This window comes from Zonotrichia leucophrys, chromosome 13 (genome assembly GCF_028769735.1).
Source record: "Zonotrichia leucophrys gambelii isolate GWCS_2022_RI chromosome 13, RI_Zleu_2.0, whole genome shotgun sequence".
Lineage (NCBI taxonomy): Eukaryota > Metazoa > Chordata > Aves > Passeriformes > Passerellidae > Zonotrichia > Zonotrichia leucophrys.
This window is the reverse complement of record NC_088183.1, coordinates 16,781,221-16,802,209: the sequence shown is the minus strand read 5'-3', so window position 1 is coordinate 16,802,209 and position 20,989 is coordinate 16,781,221. Positions and strand designations below refer to the sequence as shown.

At 58.0% G+C, this 20,989-nt stretch overlaps 2 protein-coding genes across 2 annotated transcripts; both read left to right on the top strand.

Annotated features, from left to right (window-relative positions):
- Window positions 1–1,384: 1,384 nt before the first annotated feature.
- On the top strand, window positions 1,385–2,548 carry SMIM33 (small integral membrane protein 33). Its single transcript, XM_064725281.1, has 2 exons — window positions 1,385–1,460; window positions 1,889–2,548. Exon 2 carries the CDS (start codon window positions 1,905–1,907, stop codon window positions 2,286–2,288), a length of 384 nt encoding a protein of 127 aa, XP_064581351.1. The 5' UTR covers window positions 1,385–1,460; window positions 1,889–1,904; the 3' UTR covers window positions 2,289–2,548.
- A 7,423-nt stretch (window positions 2,549–9,971) lies between these two features.
- Window positions 9,972–20,541, top strand: PCDH12 (protocadherin 12). Its single transcript, XM_064724782.1, has 4 exons — window positions 9,972–13,008; window positions 13,418–13,512; window positions 14,616–14,827; window positions 19,587–20,541. The coding sequence occupies exons 1-4, from the start codon at window positions 10,105–10,107 to the stop codon at window positions 19,949–19,951; spliced, it is 3,576 nt and encodes a 1,191-aa protein (XP_064580852.1). The 5' UTR covers window positions 9,972–10,104; the 3' UTR covers window positions 19,952–20,541.
- Window positions 20,542–20,989: the final 448 nt, after the last annotated feature.

Below are 20,989 nucleotides of genomic sequence, written 5' to 3'. Positions count from 1 at the left end.
GAGGAGAAGCATTTTAGTGTCCTCACCTAGGAAAAGTTCCTGTGTCCTTCTTGGGGGGTCTGTGTGGGTGTTCAGGATACAAAGCCAGAGGATTCTGTCTGCTGATCTGAGGAGCTGCTCCAACCCCCTCCCACAGCCCCCGAAAGCCACAGAGCCTCAGCCAAAGGCCAAGGAGATTCTCCTTCACTGCATGGAGAGCATCAAGGGTGTCCTATGCTGCCAGCAGGATCCCTGTTGCCACATCTAGCAACATTGCCCCCTGCTCCAGCAGCACTGGAGAGAATGATCCCCCGTGCATGGCACTGCTCCTCACATTCCGTGGGTCTCTTCCAACCTCTCCCCCAGGAAAACCACCAGGCCCAAGGCTGGAGGCCTCCACAGCAGCCTGGCTGGGACAAACCCCCTGCCAGCAGCCCCCCCATCCTTTTGTCCCTTGCACAGATGTGACGCTCAGAGATTATGCTGTAGATTAAGGTTTTACTGAATCCTGAAATGAGTGCAAATACCCAGAAGCTCACACGCAGTTGAATCTCTTCTGGATGCTCGGCTGGATGGGAAAAGGCATTTCCCACCGTGTCCTCCCCACGTGCAGGAAGGACAGAGCCCAGATATTCACCCCAGCCTGTCTGCTGAGAGCTGCAGGTAAGAGCAGTGGTGTTTTGGGGTGGAAGGATGGGAAGATGCAGTTGGTAATGGCTGAAACTCCGAGGGATCCGTATTTTCTGCTCTGTGATGTGCTCAAGGTCACTGCTGGGGCAGAGGCTGTGGCACACAGCACCGCTGGGCCAGGGGATGTACCTGTGTGAGGGGAGGGATGTGCCAGCCCTGACCTGGCTCTGGCTCCTGCCTGTGACCCCCAGCAGCTCACACAATCCTTTAGGTTGGAAAAGCCTCCAAAATCACTGAGTCCAACCATTGAAGTGGAGGCCCAAAGCATCCAGAGCTCCCCATGGACTCACCCCACAGCCCTGCTGGCAAATGGGCAGATTCTGCAGCAGTGGGACCCCGGCAGGGACCATCCTCCCTGGGGACAGAGCCCTTCCAGCCCGGAGCACAGCGTGGGTGTGCCGGGCTGTGCAAACACCTCACATGCCCAGGGGGAATTTTTACACCCATTCCTTCACCGCATTCAATTTTCACGCCCCGCCGGTGGCAGCAGGGAGGTTTCCTGCAGCCGAAGGGGGGAGGGAGGGTTCTTCTCCCCAGACAAAGGGCGCTTGTCCCGCCGGGGGACAGGAGGGTCGCAGCGCCGATGTGGCAGCGGCGGGATGGAGCCGCGCTGCCCGGGATGAGCGGGCGCTCCCCGAGTGCCCCGGGAGCCCCGGCGGCGGCGGGGCCGGGCCGTGACGTGGCAACTTCCGAGGTGAGTCCGGCTGCACCTTCCCCGAGAGCCAGCCCGCAGCTCGTCCTGCTCGCCCCGCCGCCGGAGATGATGGTCCCCAGGCAGCAGGGACGCCCAGGTACCCCGGGGGGCTGGCAGGGCTCTTCTTCCTTCCTTCCTCACTGCCCCCTGCTCCCACCCGTGCTGGCTCCACGGGATCTTGTGTTTACCGAGGGGTTGGGCCCCCCTGGGAGGTCCCCGTGGGGTTTGGTCCTGGATCAGCACCGTGGGGCTGGGGGCGGAGAGGGGTGGGCAGAGGGCTCCCCACAAGAGCCGGGTGTGGTGTCCAAAGGCACCCAGGACAGGGGATGCAGGGATTGCATCATCCTGCGAGCCCCACGCTTCACCACCAAAGCTTCCCCCGTGCTGCGAGCCCGAGGGAGGGAGGGGACACTCACGGTACCGTCCCATTCCCTGGCAGTCGCACGTGTGCGGGAGCTGCGGGCTCGAGGGCAGGACATGAGGCCAGGGACGGGCTCGGTGGTCACCACCCTGTCCCCGTGGCAGGTCACCCCGCTGAGCCATGAACGCCTCGGTGGCCGGCAGCCAGCTGAGACAGCCCGAGCCCCAGGATGTGGCCGCCTTCACCCCCGTGTCCATCGTCAGGAGCGTGAGCAAGAAATCGGACGCGCTGCCGGTGATCTCGGTGATCGTGGTGCTCTTCGTGCTGCTGGCCGTGTTCATCGTGCTGCTGGTGCACTACGGCCCCCAGCTGCGCACGGTGCAGGTCACGCTGCACCACGAGCCCATGGCCCAGCACATGGACACCGTGCTCCTGACACAATGGAGGTGCCTGGATCCCTACGGCAAGATGGGCTCGGCTGGAGTGACCTGCCACTGCTCCTGCAGCCACCACCTTCCCCTCGGGAGTGCTGAGCCCAATGTCATCGAGATCACCTACCTGTGACATGGCCCGGGCACCCGAGCAGGGCTCGAGGGACGTGTCCCTCTGGAAAAGCTGGGGTGGGATGTTTCGGTATCCCAGGACTCACTGCTGCCCACTCACAGAGGCTGCACCTCCCCAGACCCATGTCTGGCCCCAGGAATGCTCAGCCAGGAGGTTCAAGACCCATCCAGCCCCCAGAAGTCCAGCCCAGGGGTGTCACTGTCCCCAGGCAGGAGCTGGGTCCCAGCTGGGCTCTAGGGCTGGCCCAGCCTGCGTGGGACAGCTTTAGCATCTCTTCTGGTTTTACCTGCCCTGGTTTTACCTGTCCCACACTGCCTGGGAGTGGCCAGCAGAGCTGCCTGGGTCCTTGCCCTAGCTGGGGAGCTGTGCTCAGTCCCCTGGCAGTAGCTGGAAGTTGCATCATCTGGAATTGTTTTCCAGCGAAAGATATTTCCACACTCACGGTGTCCTCATTACATTGTTTATATGGCACAGAGGAGCTTCCAGCCCCTCTTTGCCTCATGCCACAGCCCCTTTTCCCACACTGGGGGGCTGGAACACGGTCCTGCCCCTGCCAGCCCCCCCGGCCCCTCGGGCAAACAGCCAGAGCAGAGGGGGGCAGAGGATGCAGCTCCTGATTGCATGTTGGGTGGAGCCAGTGACAGGGGACACGTGTCCTGCCCCCAGTGGACGTGAGTGAGAGAAGAGCAGTGACACAGCAGAGGCAAGAGGTGATAATGGCACATCACAGCTGGCTGAACATCTGGAGGTGCTGGCACCAGAGAGGAAGTCCACGTGGGACTCTGGGCAGAGCCTGCAGCATCTCTGTGCAAAGGGATGAGGAGACCTGAGGTCACCCTTGCTGTGGTCACCCTTGCTGTGGTCATCCTCACTGTGGTCACCTCTCTGTCCCCATCCCTGGGTGCTGTCCCAAAGGTGGGGTTGGCACTGTCGCCCTCAGTGGGGTGATGCTGAGGTGGCTCTGTCACCCTGGGGAGAACCTGGGTGAGGTGGCACAGAGGGATCAGGAGAGGTGAAACCGGAGCCCTGCAGGCTCCTGGGGCTGTCAGAGCACGGTCCCTGCCCAGCCCTGAGATCTCTGCAGTCCCAGTTTCTCCTCCCGTGTTGGGCACAGGCCCTCGGTGTCTGCAGTGCCTGGGGAGGGAGCAGCCTCTGAGATCCCCCCAAGGATTTATTCTGCTGGACAGCCCCAGAAGTCAGGATACAGCTTCACCTCTCCCACGCTGGAAAAGCCAGGTCTGCCCTCAGATCCCTGGCACAGATCCCTGTGGGCACAGCTGGACAAGAGATGGCTTTACCTGTTCCTGCAGGAGCTGGAGGTATTCCCGACGTGCCAGATGCTCCAGGATCCCTCCTCTCACTTATTTCCAGCCCTGCTTTTGCTTTAAAGCTGGACTTGCTGGAAACTTTTTGTCTCCACAAAAACCATAATTTATATTACTTTTTGGGAGGGTTGTTTTCTGTTTCGAATTTGTTCCCATTTGTTTTCCAGGGCTGATAGGGCATTATCAGCTCTCTCACACCCGTGTTAAAGGAGATAAGGGCTGTCATTTCCATTGAAAATTGTGGAGTCCTTCTCCCCTTTCCATGTCAAAAGAGGGCTTTGTTTGCAATGTCTACATCCCTAACAGCACCCCTGAGGAGACAATCACCTCCAGGGACTTCTAATTAAGAAATTCTCTCTGTGAGCATGGGCAGGCCCTGGCACAGGGTGCCCAGAGCAGCTGTGGCTGCCCCTGGATCCCTGGCAGTGCCCAAGGCCAGGCTGGACAGGGTTTGGAACAACCTGGGACAGTGGGAAGTGTTCCTGTGGCACTGGATGGGATTGAAGGTCCTTTCCAACCAAAACCATTCCATGATCTCTTTAAATGACATCTGTGGGTTGTGGTCACCCCCAGCAAGAGCTGGAGAGCATCACAAGATGACCCCTTGTGACCGTCACAAGATCTGCACTGTGACACCCAGAGAGGCTGCACCCTCCCCCTGGGGACATCACCAGTGTCACCTGCCCAGGCTGAGGCTGCAGAGCCGTCCCCAGCTTTGGTGGCTCTGTCATTCCTGCTCAGGGAGCAGCTCCATCCAGCACAAAGCCTGTAATTAGAGGAACAGGAGCTTTCCTGACAGCTCCCTCTGAAGGACACCCACAGCAGGGAAACGTCATGTTTAGAGAGAAAAGACTAAAAACGTCTAAATATTAATAAAGAGAAAGACAAAATGGGTAATTATTGCTGGCACTTATTGATTTGCAGCCGCTGGGGACTCGTAAAGGTCTGATTGATGTCACAGCCCGGATCCATCACTTACCCTGTGCAGCACAGGGAGCCCACCCCGGGCTGGTGCTCAGGTGTTTTGGGTTGTCAAACTAAAATCAGATCACAGTGGCAGTGGAAGGTGGTGCTGCTGGGTGCCCCCTGCCCCCGTCCTGTCAAGCAGCCCCCTGCACTCTGGGAAGATCCAGCTCTGAGGCCCGAGCCTTGGGGAGTTCTTCCATGTGTTTCATTTGCAAACAGAAATTTAGATACAAGCTTTTGGAGCACAGGAAAGAAATTACTGTAAGACTTAGAATAGCAAATTAAATCATACAAGCGAGCGACAATATGCTGCCAGCTTTCTCCTCCAGAAGGACATCAAGGGTTAGATCTCAACTCATTGCTTTCTCCCACACAATAAAACATCATTTTTACAGCTTCTCCTCGTTTCTCTTTGGCCAGCTCTTCCTCTCTCTGCTCACAGAATTGCTTTTTGTAGCACCGGGCTTTATAAAACACGTCAGGGTCCTGGAGCAGCAGAGCCGTGCATGACATTACCATAACATTATTCCTGTCTATTCAAACACCCAGCCTGGCCCAATTTACTTCACTTACAACTTTCTTCTCCTCCTTAATAATAATTCTTTTATGAGCACGGAGCAACAATAACTCTCCTTATCGTCCCCTCTGTGCAGGGCAGCTCCCGGAGCCCGGCAGGCAGGAGCAGCTTTGCTCAAAACCAGGTTTTTGCCTGGGGAAGCTTTCAGGAGCTGCTACATCCATAATTAACTCTGTCCTCACCAGGGATCGCCCGCACCCCCTTTTATTTCCCCCCTAATTAAGGTGTTGCCCTGCAGGAAGGGACACCTTCTGCAGGGTGGAGGTAGGATGTGGGGCTACAGCGGGGTTTGGGGGAGACTCTGCTGTGATACTGCAGTGTTGCCTAAAATCATGTAAACGTCCTAAAATCGTGTGAAAGCGAGGGAAACACCTTAAACTATGCAAAACCGGGGGAAACACCCTAAAATTCGGTGAAACGGAGGGAAACACCCGAAACCCGTGGCAAACAGGGAGGGACCCAGAGCATCCGCTGAGGATGGAGGGGAGGCAGCTGCAGCATCGCCCAAGGCTCCCTGCAGGGCTGGGGGCGGCGGAGACCCCCGGGACCGTCCGTCGGGGGAAGGGCGATCGCAGCCCCGCTGTGGGGAGAGTTTGGGGGGCTCAGCGCCCCCAGCCCCTCGGGCGGCGCCGGGGACAGGCGGGGACAGCGGCGGAGCCCAGCGCGGAGCAGCAGTGGGCTCTCGTGGTGGAGTGATCCAACTGCACAGCGCAGGCACCGCCGGGGCTGCGCCTTCCCGGCCCGCCCCGGCCTTGGCAGGCACCGGGAGCCCCGGGCGGGCAGCCCTGCAGGAGCCCGCAAGGACACCCGGGTGGCTGTGATGGAGGGGAAGGATGAGCAGCCCGGGCCAGGATGGAGCGGGTGGCACGGGGAGGTCACTTCAGCCGAGGTCACCTTCAGCTGGTGTCACCTTCAGCCAGTGTCACCTTCAGCCGAGGTCAGCTTTAGCCAGTGTCACCTTCAGCTGGTGTCACCTTCAGCCGAGGTCACCTTCAGCCAAGGTCACCTTCAGCCGGTGTCACCTTTAGCCGGTGTCACCCTCAGCCGGTGTCACCTTCAGCCGAGGTCACCTTCAGCCGGTGTCACCTCCAGCCAGTGTCACCTTCAGCCAGTGTCACCTTCAGTTGGTGTCACCTTCAGCTGAGTTCACCTTTAGCCGGTGTCACCCTCAGCCAGTGTCACCTTCAGCCAGTGTCACCTTTAGCCAGTGCCACCTTCAGCTGGTGTCACCTTCAGCTGGTGTCACCTTCAGCTGGTGTCACCTTCAGCCGAGGTCACCTTTAGCCAGTGTTACCTTCAGCCGGTGTCACCTTCAGCCAAGTTCACCTTTAGCCGAGGTCACCTTTAGCCAAGGTCACCTTCAGCTGGTATCACCTTCAGCTGGTGTCACTTTCAGCCAGTGTCACCTTTAGCCGGTGTCACTTTCAGCCAGTGTCATCTTCAGCCGAGGTCATCTTTAGCCAGTGTCACCTTCAGCCAGTGTCACCTGCTGGTTGTGGGGAGATGAGCTCAGCTCACCCTGAGGGAAGGTCCCTGCACCTCCTGCAGAGCTCCGTGCCTGGTGTCAGAGGGGGAATCACGTCCTTCCTCCTGAGAAAGGGCCCCCGGGAGCCTCGCAGGTCCCTGCAGGCAGCTGGGGATGGGGAAGGCTCTTGGCTCCCTTGTGCAGCTGCTCCTCACACACCTCGTGCTCAGGGAGGGATTGCTGGCCACTGAAAAGGGAGTGACACTTCTAAAGGAGCAAAGGCTGTCTTTGAAGGGCTGAAAATTCATGGAATCATGGAATATCCACAGTTGGAAGGGGCCCACAAGGATCAGCCTGTCCAGCTCCTGGCCCTGCACAGACCCCCCAACAGTCCCACCCTGTGCATCCCTGGAAATGGTGCCCAAACCCCCCTGGAGCTCTGGAGGCCTTGGGCACTGGAAGGGGCTTCAAAGTCTGCCCGGAGCCTCCTCTTGTCCAGGGGAACTTCCCCAGCTCTCAGCCTGTCTTTATCAGAGAAAATTATTAGATGTGGAAAAGCCTCTTCACTCTCATTTTGAGCTGCCCTCCGCTGTTATGTGTTATGTGTTATGTGTTATGGCACAGCTCCTGGTCCCAGGCTAGCACCGTGTCAGCCCAAAATGACAAAGTTTGAACATCTCCAGCTGTGCAGTAGAGCTCGAAATGACCTGGTGGTGCTGCTCTCTGCCAGGTGATGGACAGGGAGAGTGGTGCCTCCAGCACAGCTCTGCACCCCTGGGAGCTCAGGGTGTGCCCGTGCCCTGCTCTGGAGCCTGGGGAGCAGCTGAGCTGCAGAGAGCCAGGTTGGCACTCCTGAAAATGGCATTTCCAGCTGCTCTGGGCACGGACAGCGTCGGGCAGGAGCTGAAGGAAGCCCACAGTGATTGCACACAGTGAATGCATGAAGTGCTGTAAGAATTCAATCCTTCCTGAGCTTTAAATGAAAGGGTTCAGGTGCAGTGTAAACCTTAGAGGAGGATTTTTGTGTTTGCAGCCACCACAGTGGTCACGGAGGTCCTGAAGCACGTCGGGAGCCTGCTGGGGTGTGAACAGGAAACAGGAGGAGACACGTTTTGTTTTTAGCACCAGATCTCATTTCCCTGCCTGTGCTTCTGGCAAGTCTCAGCTCGACCCCGTTTTTCTTTCCTATTTTCTTGCAGCTTTCTGTCCATCTCCCTCCACGGCACTGATTTGCAGCTCAGCCATGCTTTTGCAGCATCCTCCTGCCAGCTGGGAATGTTCTGCTGGCTGAGGGTCACAGGCCTGGTCTGTAGGGGTTTATTCTGGAAGAATCATCAATAATTCATGCAGGAGCTCCTCCAGCTCCTCCTGGGCAGTCACCAGTGCTGGGATCTGTACAGCCAGGCTGGGGACAGTGCTCAGGGGGCTCACAGCCTGGTGACAGTGACTTCTCCTCCCAGCCTTTCCCTGAGCAAACTGGTAGTCAAAATCCCACCTGGGGAGAAAAATGAGTGGTTTGGAGGTTTGGGATCCTCCCAGCTGAGGGGTGGGGATGGTAGCAAGTGGGGTCTGGCAGGTGGGTGCTGGAGTCAGGGGTAATTCACCTCCTGTGGTGTCAGTGATGGGTTAAACATGGGCACTGGGGGAGAGTGGCTTGTTCTGCAGTGGGATTGGGAGGTGATGGGGCAAGGAAACCCAGGCAGGGCTCCTCGGGGAACTCTCACGGTCCTGGGGTGTCATATTATGTCCTTTCCCTTGTGATGCTCCAGTGTGGTTCTTCTGTTCCGCTCCATCCCTGAAAAGGAAAAGCATTAAAAACCCGCGAGGTGGAGGGATAACAGCCCCAGCAGAAGGAAGTGGCCTTCCCACCTCCCCTCCCAAAATCGGGCACGGGCTGTGAGACATCCGCTTCTCCAGCCGGAGCTCCGCGGGCAGCGGGAGCGGGCGGGAGCAGGCGGGATCATCCCTCCGGGAGAGCCCCGGGCTGCGCAGGAGGAAGCGCGAGCACAAAGCAGGGAAATGACTTGGCAAAGGTCACCTGGAGCTGGGGCCGAGCCCAGGAATAGCACCGGGCTCCGGCCACCCCCCGCAGCACCGTCCCTTCCTCCCGCTGCGCCGAGGGCACAGCTCGTGGCACTGAGGTGGCTTTGGCTTTGCTGCTCTTTGGAGCACCAAAATTCACCATGGCGAAGAAAAGTGATGACAGCAGAGCCTCACCTGGGAAATTCAGAGTGTGAGGGGAGCTGGGAGAGATGGGAATAGGCTGGGGGGGACAGGGGTGCCCATCAAGGCTGGAAAAGCAAGAGGAGAGGGCGAGGTGGGCAAGGACACCAAAGGCTGCTGGAGGCTGCCTGGAAGGTGTGGAGACACAAAGATGCCGTGGCTGGTGGGGCTTCAACCACACCTTGAGAATGCTCCAGAGCAGCCAAGGAAAGTTCCACACGACCTTCCCTGTCCTGAGTGCCTTCTGTCACCTCGAGACCAAAGCAAACCCAGCCTGGGGTCTGGGGGCTCTGCAGGCTCAGGAGGAATACGTGGAACACCTTCAGGGTGTGCTACCTGTGTGTGCACAGCTGGCCAGCTGTGGTGATACCGGTGCAACAGCTGGGCAGCCTGAAGGTGGGGGCTCAGGGTGAGGTGCTGAAATAAGGCCAAGAAGGGATTTGATGGTGCAGGAGTGACGCCAGGGAAATCAGTGGTGAGCCAAGCTGGGATGGAGCACGTGCCAAGAGAGGGAGCAGCCAGGACAGCCGGATGCAGGGATGGGGAGAGGCCTGAACGGACACAGGCTGTGTCTGCCAGCGCCTCCCTCCTTCCCTCATGCCCTCCCGGCTGTGTTTGGCGTGGCCACGCTCCTGCTGATTCATCAGCTCATTTTGGTGTGTCCAGCTGGAACTGGTGACATCAGCACCTCTGTACTGGGAAAGGTGACTTGGGCTCATCGCCCTCCAAAGGCAGAGCAAGGAGCAGGGATTGCACTTGGATTTAGGCAAAATGTCAAAGTCTGAGATGTAGAAGTGTGGAGAACAAGGCTTTGAGTCAATGAAGAAGCAGGAGTCCATCACCTCTTCCTGAAGCACAAGAGGTTTGTGGTGGGTCAGGGACTGCAGGAATCCCATCTTCTGGGCAGTGTGCTCTGCAGGTGACAGTGGTGACGGTCCCCCGAGGCTGGGATCGGAGGGCACTTCCACACCCTTTCGCCGCCGGGCTGTGCCGCCCCACGAGCCCCCACCCCGCCCCGGCATTGTACCAGCCCGGTCCTCCCTTTTCCTGTAGGTGGGGTTTCCATAGGATGTCTGCCGCTCCATCCCCAGCCCGGCCAGCCGGCCGGTGGCTGCTCCGGGGACGGTCCCTCCGCTCCGGGCTGTCCCGGCCGGGGAGCCCCGGTGATGGCAGCGCGGGGAACAGCCACCAGCCCTGCTTGTGACTTCCCCTCCTTTCCAAGCTCTGGCTGGAGCCCACGGCCCTCGGAGATGGGAGAGGATGGTGAGGCCCTGCGGTGGCCCTGAGGACTCTGCGGGGATGCGGTGGCCGGCGGGACAGCCCATGGCAGCGCGGCGGGGCCGCGGGGGCTCTGCCAGCAGCGTGCTGGGGCTGAGCCGCTCGGCCCTGCGGCTGCCGGCGCTCTGGTGGTGGTACCTGTTCCTGAGCGCCGATGCCCAGGAGGTGGCCACGTTCACGGTGCAGTACCGGGTGCTGGAGGAGGTGCCCCCGGGAACTGTCATAGGGAGCCTGGCCGAGCACTTTGAGGGCGGCGAGAGCGGCGAGGCGGCCGAGACCTTCCAGCTGATGGAGACCCCCGGCAGGTTCCCGCTGCATGTGGGCAGCGGGGATGGGGTGCTCAGCACGGCCGGGCGGGTGGACAGGGAGCAGCTGTGCCGCCACAGTGATCCCTGCTGGGTGTCCTTCGACGTGCTGGCTGCCCAGAACCCGGCCCTGATCCACGTGAAGGTTCAGGTGATGGATGTCAATGACAACGCGCCGCGGTTCCCCACGCCCGAGCTGGAGCTGGAGATCTCGGAGAGCGCATCCCTGCGGACGCGGATCCCGCTGGATCGAGCCCTGGATGCTGACGCTGGCCCCAACGCCCGCTGCTCCTACGCCCTCTCCCCCAGTGAGCACTTTGCTCTGGAGGTCGTCTCCAGCTCCGATGGGACAAGGCATGCGGAGCTTGTCGTGGTTAAGGAGGTGGACCGGGAGCTGCACTCCTCCTTCGACCTCGTGCTGACGGCCACCGATCACGGGGAGCCACCAAAATCAGGTACTGCTTTGATTAAAGTCATTGTCCTCGACTCCAATGACAACAGCCCCGTGTTTGCAGAGAGCTCCCTGACGGTGGAGGTTCGGGAGGACGCCCAGCCCGGGACCCTCCTTGTGACGGTCACGGCCACTGACCCTGACCAGGGTCCCAACGGGGAGATCGAGTACAGCCTGAGCAGGCACGCGCCTCCCGAGGTGCTGAGCACCTTCAGCATCGATGCCCGCACGGGCAGCATCTTCCTGAGGCTCCCTCTGGACTATGAGGAGACCCATGCCTACGAGCTGGACGTGCAGGCACGGGATCTGGGCGCCAACCCCATCCCGGCACACTGCAAGGTCCTGGTCAAGGTCCTGGATGTCAACGACAACGCTCCTGATGTCCACGTCACCTGGGCCACGCGGGAGCCCGTGCTGTCCGAGGCTGTCCCCAAGGACAGCTTTGTGGCCCTGGTGACAGCCAGTGACCCTGACTCAGGAAGCAATGGGCAAGTGCTCTGCTCCCTCAGCCAGGGCTACGAGCACTTCAGGCTGAAGAGGACCAACAGCCACAGCTTCGCGCTGCTGACCAACGCCTCGCTGGACCGCGAGCGGCGCGCCGAGTACAACCTGACGCTGGTGGTGCGGGACATGGGGGACCTGTCCCTGGCCGTGCTGAAACACCTCACCATCTGCATCAGTGATGTCAATGACAATGCCCCAGCCTTTGAGAAGGCCGCTTACGAAGCTGCTGTTGCTGAGAACGGTGAAGCACCTGCCTTTCTGCTCACTGTCCGTGCCACTGACCCTGACCTGGGCTCCAATGGGAAAGTCACCTACAGGATCCTGGACCCCTCTGCTTTGGGGCTGGTCTCAGTCGATCCCATCACTGGAGACATTTTTGCCCTCCAAGCTTTTGATTATGAGCAGGTGAGGAGCCTAGAGTTCCTGGTGACAGCAGAGGATGGAGGGCATCCCAAGCTGGCATCCAACATCTCCATCAGGCTGGCTGTGCTCGACCGGAACGACAACGCACCCATCATCACCACACCAGCGCTGGTGGGAGGGGTGGCCACGCTCTCTGTCCTGGTCAATGTGGACACCGGGTGCTGCTGGGTGGTCCCTGGGAATGGGAGCACCCAGGGGGCTGCGGCAGTGACCAATTCCACACTCATGTCGTGCCCTGCCAACCCCTTCCTCTTCACCATCGTGGCCCGGGACGTGGACTCCGGCACCAACGGGGCTCTCCGGTATGATCTGGTGGGTGGGGATGATGCCGGGCTCTTCATCCTGGACCCGCTGCTGGGGCAGGTGTCCCTCAATGCCAGCAATGCCAGCAGCCTGGCCGGCAGCCAGCGGGAGCTGCTGGTGCGGGTGAGTGACCAGGGGGACACCCCCCTGCACACCCAGGCCCGGCTCCGCTTGCTGTTCCGGCGGCACGGTGCCTTCTCCAAGATGTCAGCGCGGGATCCCGGCTGGCCCAGCCTGTCCGTGCTGCTGCTCATCTGCCTGGCCGCTCTGCTGGGCGGCTGCGTGCTGCTGCTGGCGCTCACCCTGTCCCTGCGCAAGAAGGACAAGAAGGACGGCATGGCCTACAACTGCCGGGAGGCGGAGGACGCCCGCAGGCAGCAGCAGCTCAAGAAGCCGCACAGGCAGATCCAGAAGGCCGACATCCACCTGGTGCCGCTGCTCCGGGGCCGCCCCCGGGAGCCCGAGCCCCCCCGGACCTGTCAGGAGGAGCAGCCCGACGCGGCCACCCCTGCTGCCGGGGGGTCCCCGCAGGCGCCCCTGCACCTCACGCCCACTCTCTACAGGACCCTGAGGAATCAGAGGACACAAAAGGGCTCGGAGGAGCAGCAGGGCACCTTGGAGTTGCCCGTCCTGCAGCGCCGGCCCTGCCCGCCCCACAGAGCCAAGCACGCCGTGAGGGAGGCTGCGGGCCCCGCGGAGGCATCGCCGCACGGCAAGAGCTTGGTGAAGCCACCCATGGGAGAGCCCCGAGTGCCAGCCGAGCCGCCCGTGGGTGCGGGGGTACCCGGGCAGCCCCAGCCCCACCAGCAGATCCTCAGGAGCCTGGTCCGGCTGTCGCTGGTGGCCCTGGCGGAGCAGAGCCCGACCGGGGAGTTCGCCATGGAGTCGCCCCCAGTGCAGGTAGGAGCCGCTCCAGGCGTGTGGGCACCCCCAGCCCTTCCGTGCCTGGGCAGTGCCCACCCTGGCGCGGTGGGCATGGGCAGCCTGAGGGTCTTTGCATGGTCTCAGGCCTGGGTAGGATGAACACCCCCTCACCCAGCAGAGTCACCCCAGCAGGACAGGCGGGAGCGGGGCTGTCACAGGGTGTGACAAGGGCACAATCCCAGGGTCAGGAGCAGCAGGAGGGCTGCAGGGGAAGCTCGGGCCCAGGTGAGCTGCCCAGCGCTTGTTTTTCCCCGGTGTGGGGATGCGGAGCCATCTGCAGGAGGAGGAAACGCTATAAAAAGGCCGGGGGGCTCGGAGGGACGTCCTGGCAGGAAGCAGCTTGAGTGGCCAGCCCGGGGCTCAACAGGCTTTTCCTGCCTTGCAGCAAATCTCCCAGCTGCTCTCGCTGCTGCACCAGGGCCAGTTCCAGCCCAAAACAAACTACAGGGGAAACAAGTACACGGCCAAGAACGGCAGCAGGTAAGGCTGGCTCCCAGCACTTCCCTTCCCCACACCCCTTTCCCCTGCCCCAGCCCCATCAGGCTAAAACCTCCGAGGGCAGGGACACACAAAGAAAAGCCTCATCTCCTGAGTTTGGAGATTCTCCCTTCAGGGGCAGGTTGTGCTTCTCAGTGGTATCCAGCTGCTTTTTGCTTCCTTCCTGGGGTACCTTTGGCAGGTCCCTCCATACTTACCTGAGCTCTTCCATGGCCATGAGCCATCGCTTGCCAAGAACTCTGATGGTTCTGGGTGCTCAGGAGCACAGAGGGGCCCAGCTCTGGAGGCAGCAGCACAAGGATGAGTGTTCTCATGGCTCTGGTAAATTTCTTAGTGCCTGCCAACATGAGTTTGGGACACCTGACCCTGTGCCAGGGGGCAGATGAGTGAGGAACTGCAGCAGGGCTGGAGGCACTGAGATATCCCAGCTGTGTGCCAAAGATATCTCCAAACTTCATGGTGTTCCCATTAAATTATGCTGTGTGCTCTAGATGCACACTGCTGAGGATGCTGAGTCTTCATCACTGCCTTGCCATGTTCCCCTGTCCCCACCTGGCCAGGCCATGGGCAGACACAGCTTTCTCCACCTTTCTCACCTGCAGCTGCAGAGGATGGGAAGGGAGAGAGAGCAGCTCCAGGGTGTCTGGGGTGCTCCTCACCTGGTCCTGCAGGGGAAAGCTCCTCTGAATTAATGGGGAGGAGCCAGCAAGTCCCTGTTTGCTCAGGATATGCCCCTAGACCCCTGGAAATGTTCCAGATCAGGTTGGACTGGGCTTGGAGCAAGCTGGGATTATGGAGGGTGTCCCTGCCCGTGGCAGGGGGTGGAATGAGATGGGCTTTAAGGTCCCTTCCAGCCCTTCTGTGTTCTCTGATCTTGCTGCAGAAGGATAAAAACCCTTTCAGGCGAGAAATGTGGAGCAACTCCCCAAACCTCATTAACTGATGGGCACACAAAATGCCTTTGGTTCTGTGGGTGGTGCACAGGGAGGGTGCCCAGAGCCCCTCTCTGGGGCATTCTGGGGAGATAGAGATCCTTCCAAAGGCTCACTGGGGCTGAAGTGACCTGGGTGTGTGACCCCTGGCAGGGCTGCAGGGCTGGACACGGGGCTGGACACGGGGCTGGACACAGGGCTGGACACAGGGATGGACACAGGGATGGACACAGACTGCCTGAGCACCAAGGACAGCGGGCACGGCGAGAGCGAGGCCGGCGACCGCGACTGCGACAGCGCCTTCGAGCTCTCCGTGCAGCAGCTCGTGGGAGAGGAGCTGGAGACCCTCCTGGAGCCACAGGCAGGTGAGGTGACCTCGCTGCTGGGACAGGCTGGGGCTGGGGGAGCTGCAGCAGTGGGATATCCTCAGGTAACCCACACTAACCCCATCCTGCAGCAGCCAGGGCACGTCGCACCTCCCAGAGAGGCTCTGGCAGGGGCAGTGCTTGGCGCAGCACATCTGGGCCATGCCAGGCTTTTGGTAGCAGGCCAAGGGACTTGCTGAGCTTCACATTGGATCTTTCCATGTGTTTATGGCTGCTCTTCCCTCCCATGGACGTGTGAGCTTGGCCTCTGTGAGGGCCAGTTGCACATTGCAGCTGGTGAGCTGCTTCCCATGCTGGCCTGACCACCCTTCGTGGTCTCCTGGTCTGTGCAGACTGAGAAGGGTGGACACTTGTCCTTGTCAAACCCCTCAAGATGTTATCTACCCTCAGAGCCCCTCTGGATTCTCCTTCCTCTTCATCTCCTGTGACCAATCTGCTGCTAATTTTATCTTTTTTGAGATGTGTGGCCAGAATTGTTGTGCAGTGTTTAGGATCCACTGGGGGTTACAAGGAGGTTTTCTGGTGTGTTCCCAATTCCTGTCCTGCCCAAGCTCCATGCTGGGCCTTGTTTGTTGTGGCTCCCAAATCCCTCCTCTGCGTGGAGGGAGAGCCATCAACACATGACAGGTTGTTGTTCCCTGTGACAATTATCTGACAGTTGGTGACACAGAAATTCACCAGCCACATTTTGCTCATGGCAGTCAGCATTATCAGGTCCTTCAGCAACCCTCTGCTTTTGGGTGTTTTAGTGGAGTCAACACCAACATTGTCCCCTTGCCATATCATTTATCACTGTGTTGAGCAGATACTCTGGGACTCTGCTAATGACCTCCCTTGGTGAGGAAGATTAATTATGCCTACCCTCACTTCCCAGCTTTTAACACATATTAGTCCCTACAGAACCTGGCTGTAAATTCAGGCACAGCTCAGGTCCCCTGCAAGCCTCACTGGTGCTGTTCCATCAGCTCAGGTGACCTCTGCCTTCACAGAATTGAATTCTGGAATGGTTTGAGTTGGAAGGGACTCAAACCCATCCAGTTCCACCTGGGACCTCCCACTGTCCCAGGCTGCTCCAGCCCCAATGTCCAACCTGGCCTTGGGCACTGCCAGGGATCCAGGGGCAGCCACAGCTGCTCTGGGCACCCTGTGCCAGGGCCTGCACACCCTGCCAGGGAACAATTCCTTCTCAATATCCCGTCCATCCCTGCGCTCTGGGAAGCCATTCCCTGTGTCCTGGCACTCCAGACCCTTGTCCAGAGCCATCCAGGACTCTCCATGCAGCCCTTCCAAATTTCCAGAGCACAATTCCCCATGTGACAATGTCAGGTGGTTCCTCTGGGAGCAGCAGCTCTGTGGCTCTCTCTGCTGAGCCTTGCACAGAAGGATTTCTCTGAATCTGCCTGGGCTGGGTTCACCTTCACATACTTAAAAACTCCTGTCACCATTTCCACCTCCCCTCCCTCTGATCCTGCATTCATTTGAAGCAGTAGTTAATGAACAGCAGCTAATAAACCAGGCAATTTCATAACTGAGTTCCTCTGGCACTCCGGGGTGAATACCATCTGGGCCTGACATTTTCTACATGTTCCTTTTATTGATTTGTTCTAAAAATCTCCTCTCTTGGCATTTCAATTTGAAAGAGTTGGGCTGACTCATGTCCTGTAGCAGAAATTTCATTGTGGAGCCTCTGTGCTCCTCCACAGAAGAGAAACTCACAGAGCTTTGCTGCTGGGGTGGTTTGAATTCCAGAGCTGGGCATTTTTGGTGCTGAAGGTAGAACCTGCTGCTTCTCCCCCTTTGCCTCCCTGCTCTTTTATTCCAATAAGGAGCAAACAAAGGAAAGGCTGAGACCTAAAAGTTTCCTTGGGTTCTGAGGTCCTGCAGCCAAGAGCAGGGAGCCAAGAGGAGCCCAGCTCCATCCCAGGTGCACTGACATGCCCTGATCCCAGAAAAGGGACTGGGGGAGCTGCCCAGCAGCTCTGAATCCAGTCCTGCCCACACAAGGATAGAAAATCAGAGCTATGGTGAGGCTGATCCATGAAGTGCCATCTCCCATGATCCTTGGATCTGACAGGACAATCATCCTTTTGGCCAAAGTCCTGGGATTCCATATGATCATTAGGGCTGGAAAAGCCCCCCCAGACCATTGTTCCCCAGCACTGCCATGTCCACCAGTGACCCATGTCCCCAGTGCCACATCCCCATTGCTGGGATGATGATTCCACCAATTAATTCCCTGGGCAGCTCCATGCCAGCCTGGAATGCTGAGGCTGTGTGGATTGCTGCTGGCCATGCCTAGAGGCTGATCTGTTCCAGAGCTGCAAACCTTCCTCAGGAGCCCAGAACTGCAAACTTTCCTCAGGAGCTCAGAGCTGCAAACCTTCCCCAGGAGCCCAGAGCTGCAAACCTTCCCCAGGAGCCCAGACCTTCCCCAGGAGCCCAGACCTTCCCCAGGAGCCCAGAGCTGCCCCAGGAGCCCAGAGCTGCCCGCACAGACGAGCGCAGCCACCGGAGCTGCCGGGCTCCTTCCTCCTCTCCCAGACACAAACAGAGCCATGGACTTGCATCCTGAGAGGGAGGAAGGAAGCACTGCTGGTGCTCAGGAGCATCCTAACAGCTGGCTGAGGCTGGCTGGGCCTTTGTGCTGTTCCCAGCGGGGGGACTGCAATCCCGGGCAGCTCTGGGATTGTTGATGTTGTGGGATGAACTCGCAGCACCGTCTGTTAGCTCTGATCCCCCAGCAGCCCAGCACAGCACTCCCAGCAGCAGATGAGAGATAGAACTTTATGGATGATAAAAACAACCCCTGCTCCCCAAACACCATTAAAACAAGGCAGTAAAGAGTTATTGGTCAAATTAAACATACCTAATTATGAGGTTTTCATGGCCATGGGAGTGTCAGCCCAGCTCTCCCTGCAGAGAGCAGACCAGTTGTGCCCTGCTCCAGAGCTGAGGCAGCCAAATATTCAGGGAATGAGGTGGCTTCTTGCAGACTGGGGAGGAGAAAACTGCATATTTTACAGCAAAACCTGCAGCACACTTGGGTGATGTCTCAAGGAGCAGTCACTGCAACTCAAATACTAAGATTGCAGAAAGAAACCCTGGATGTGAAGCAACACAAAAGAATTTTGGGACTCCAGCTGAAACAAAAATCTAAGGGATGTACCTGCCCTTTTCTGCTTACCAGGCTGGAGTCCCAGCTCTCTCCCCCAGCCCATGCCAGGGCAGTTGTTTTCCAGAGAAAAAGGAGGAATTGCTTGGCTGGCTGAGGGAGGAGCCTTGTCTCAGCCACTGACTGCAGATCCCAGGTCCCAGCTGTGGCAGGGTATTGACCACCCTCTGGAATTAGCAGGAAAACAGCATTGGAATGGGGACCCTCCTTTCAGATGCCGTTTTTTAGTCAGAGCCACACAATTATTACTACAGTGACACCAGCCCTTGCCACCCTGCGACTGCTGGGTTTAGTTACCAGTGAGGTTTTGCTGCTCCCAACACCTTCCCTAAACTGGCTGGTTGCTCTGAACTCCCCTGAGGTTCTGGGATGTGCTTTGGGAAGGAACAATGAGGGGCTGGAATGCAGCCTCTGTGCACCACAGCACGGACTCTTGTTTACCAGAGACCTCAAAAAACAAGAATCCCTGTTCCCCTTCCTGCTGTCTGACGAGGAAGCTATTCCAGGCTCTCCTTGCTATGGGGTCCTTCCTTTATTTTCCAGGAGATGTTTATTCATGGACATCTATAATCACTTCTTCTCTTGCCAACACTATTTTAAGCATAAAGATTTCCTCTGCTGGCGCATATCTCCTCAGACTAATGACAGGTTGCAGTCAGATCCCTGGAGAGCACTTGCTTCCTTAGGAGCAGCAACCCCCAGCTCTTGGGGTCTCCATTGTGTCAGCCTGGATCACTCCTGGTTTCATCTCCAGAGTTTTCCCTGCTGGTGTGGTTTCAGCTCCCTCTCCCACAGATGGATAATCAGATTTGTGTGTAATTCCCCTAATCAGACCCAGTAACAATCCACCCTGGCTGTGCCTCCCTGCCAGCAGGGAATACCCTGAGTCCTCTGTGTGATTCCAGTTGCCCATTGTGGGCCACAATCAAATTACTGCTGCACTAACGAGCCTGCCCCAGCCCCCAGCCCAGGCTCCCCCTGCTCCTCAGCTGTTTCCAATCGAGGAACAACTACTTTAGAGCTCAATTGTTCAGTCCCAGTCTCCAACCATCCAGCTGTGCATTTTATAATCCAGAATTTCATTCTGGTGTTATTGTTTTCACAGTAACCCATTTCTTTTCGGTCTCAATCTGCCTCCTTAGCAGCAAATTCCCACCCTGGAGTGACCCTGAAGGGAAGCCCACTATCTCTGTGTCCAACACTTCCCCCTGGAAAGCTTTTCATTGTCTGCTCCCCTTCAGCCAGTCCTGAACCCTCCCTCTCTCAGGCTTTGCTAACAATTTAGTGAAGTGCCAATTGAGACTGCAACAAATGAGAATGCACAGTGATTCTAATGGCTATTATATTAAAATGGCTATTATATATTATATTAAAAACAAAACAAAACCCCCAATAGTTTCAAACCAGTTCTATTGTGGCTTTTTTTTAGCTGCTGGTTTGCATGGTGTCACCGGCGATCTGTTTACCATCATGCCTCTCAGTTGATTTTAGATATTTTTATTTATCAATATTTTTATCAATTTATTTCCCCCCTCTTCTCTTCTCTGCTGTGCTGTCCCTCCCCAGAGCTGGCCCTCAAGAGGCTGACAGCTGCAGACCCAGAGTGGGTGGCCCGGCTGTCCCTGCCCCTCACCGGCAGCTACAAGGACAACGTCTTCTGCCCCGACTCGCCGCGCTCCCCCGAGGATGAGGAGGCTGCAAGGCAGGAGACACCGAGGACCTTTGAGACCTTTGGCAAAGGTGCTGGGGCTGACCCTGGTGGCAGTGGGACGAGGCTGGCCAGCACGTTCCTGTCGGAGATGAGCACCCTGTTTGAGATGATCCTGTCCCAGAAGGTGCAGGTGCACAGCGAGGCGGGCGCGGGGCTGCTGCGGCAGCTGTCGGCCCGCGGGCACGGCCTCGGCCTGGGGGATGCTGCTCCAGGGCTGTAGCAGCTCTGTGGCTGTGGCAGGGAGAGAACAGTCAGAGATTTGGGGTCCCCAGCCCCAGCAGGGTCACTGTATGACCCATGCCCAGACAGGTGTATTCCTTCCTTCGTCTTGCCCCATCGAATTTCTCCACAACTGATTTCACCTTTAGTTCCCCTCCAGCTGCCTGTCCTTGCCTTCCTCCTCTCCCACCCTGCTCTCCCAGTGCTCTGCCAGCCTCCCATCCCACCCAGCAGCAGGAGGGCCTTTCCTCCCAGGACAGGCCCAGGCAAGGGGGTTGTGAGAACAACCACAGCACAGTGAGATACATCCATGTGATCACAGACTGTGAAAATACCTGTCACGGACACTGCTGCAGCTGGGCTCCAGGGTTTCAGTTATTTAAATAAAACTGTTTTTTTCTAACACTACCCTCTCTGTCAGCAGTGGAGCTGACATAATGTATGTGCAGAAAGCCTGAAGTGGCAGCTGGGGAAGGGGAGATGAGCCTGTTGTCTCCCATGGGTCCTTCCAGCTTCTCTGGTTCTGCCACTGGGAAGTTGGCATTTTTTAAAAGCCCCCAAAATCAGCACTGGCATCTCTCCTATGGCTGCTCCAAATGCCCATCACTTCCTTCTCCATAAGGAGTGGATGTGGCACTCAGTGCTCTGAGCTGGGTGACAAGGTGAGGATCAATCACAGGTTGGACTTGATGTTCTCAGAGGTCTTTTCCAGCCCTAATGATTCCATTCTATTCTGTTCTCTCCTTTGAGGCCATTGGATTTTGGAGCACAGTCCTTATCCAAAAGCAGACACCAGATGGCTGGAGTCTGCCAAAGGTAACCTGGGAAAAAGGAAGTGTGAAAACACTGTTTTGAAATATTCAGTCACAAGCTTCACCCTTTTTATGGGTTTTCACTTTGATCTGTCAGTCTGGGAGCTGTAAGACAGTTTGGGGATAATAGCATGGGTGGGGAAACCAAGGTATTGGTGACAAAGGAAGAAGCACACAGGTGTCTGTGCCTCTGCACTCCTGGAGAAGGGAAGGGTTGGTGCTGACCC

Bases quoted from the DNA above. Each gene is read 5' to 3' on its own strand.
- SMIM33 (XM_064725281.1), top strand. From the start codon at position 1,905: ATGAACGCCTCGGTGGCCGGCAGCCAGCTGAGACAGCCCGAGCCCCAG.
- PCDH12 (XM_064724782.1), top strand. From the start codon at position 10,105: ATGGTGAGGCCCTGCGGTGGCCCTGAGGACTCTGCGGGGATGCGGTGG. The intron at 13,009-13,417 runs GTAGGAGCCGCT...CCTGCCTTGCAG, and splicing joins TGGAGTCGCCCCCAGTGCAG to CAAATCTCCCAGCTGCTCTC. The intron at 13,513-14,615 runs GTAAGGCTGGCT...GACCCCTGGCAG, and splicing joins ACGGCCAAGAACGGCAGCAG to GGCTGCAGGGCTGGACACGG.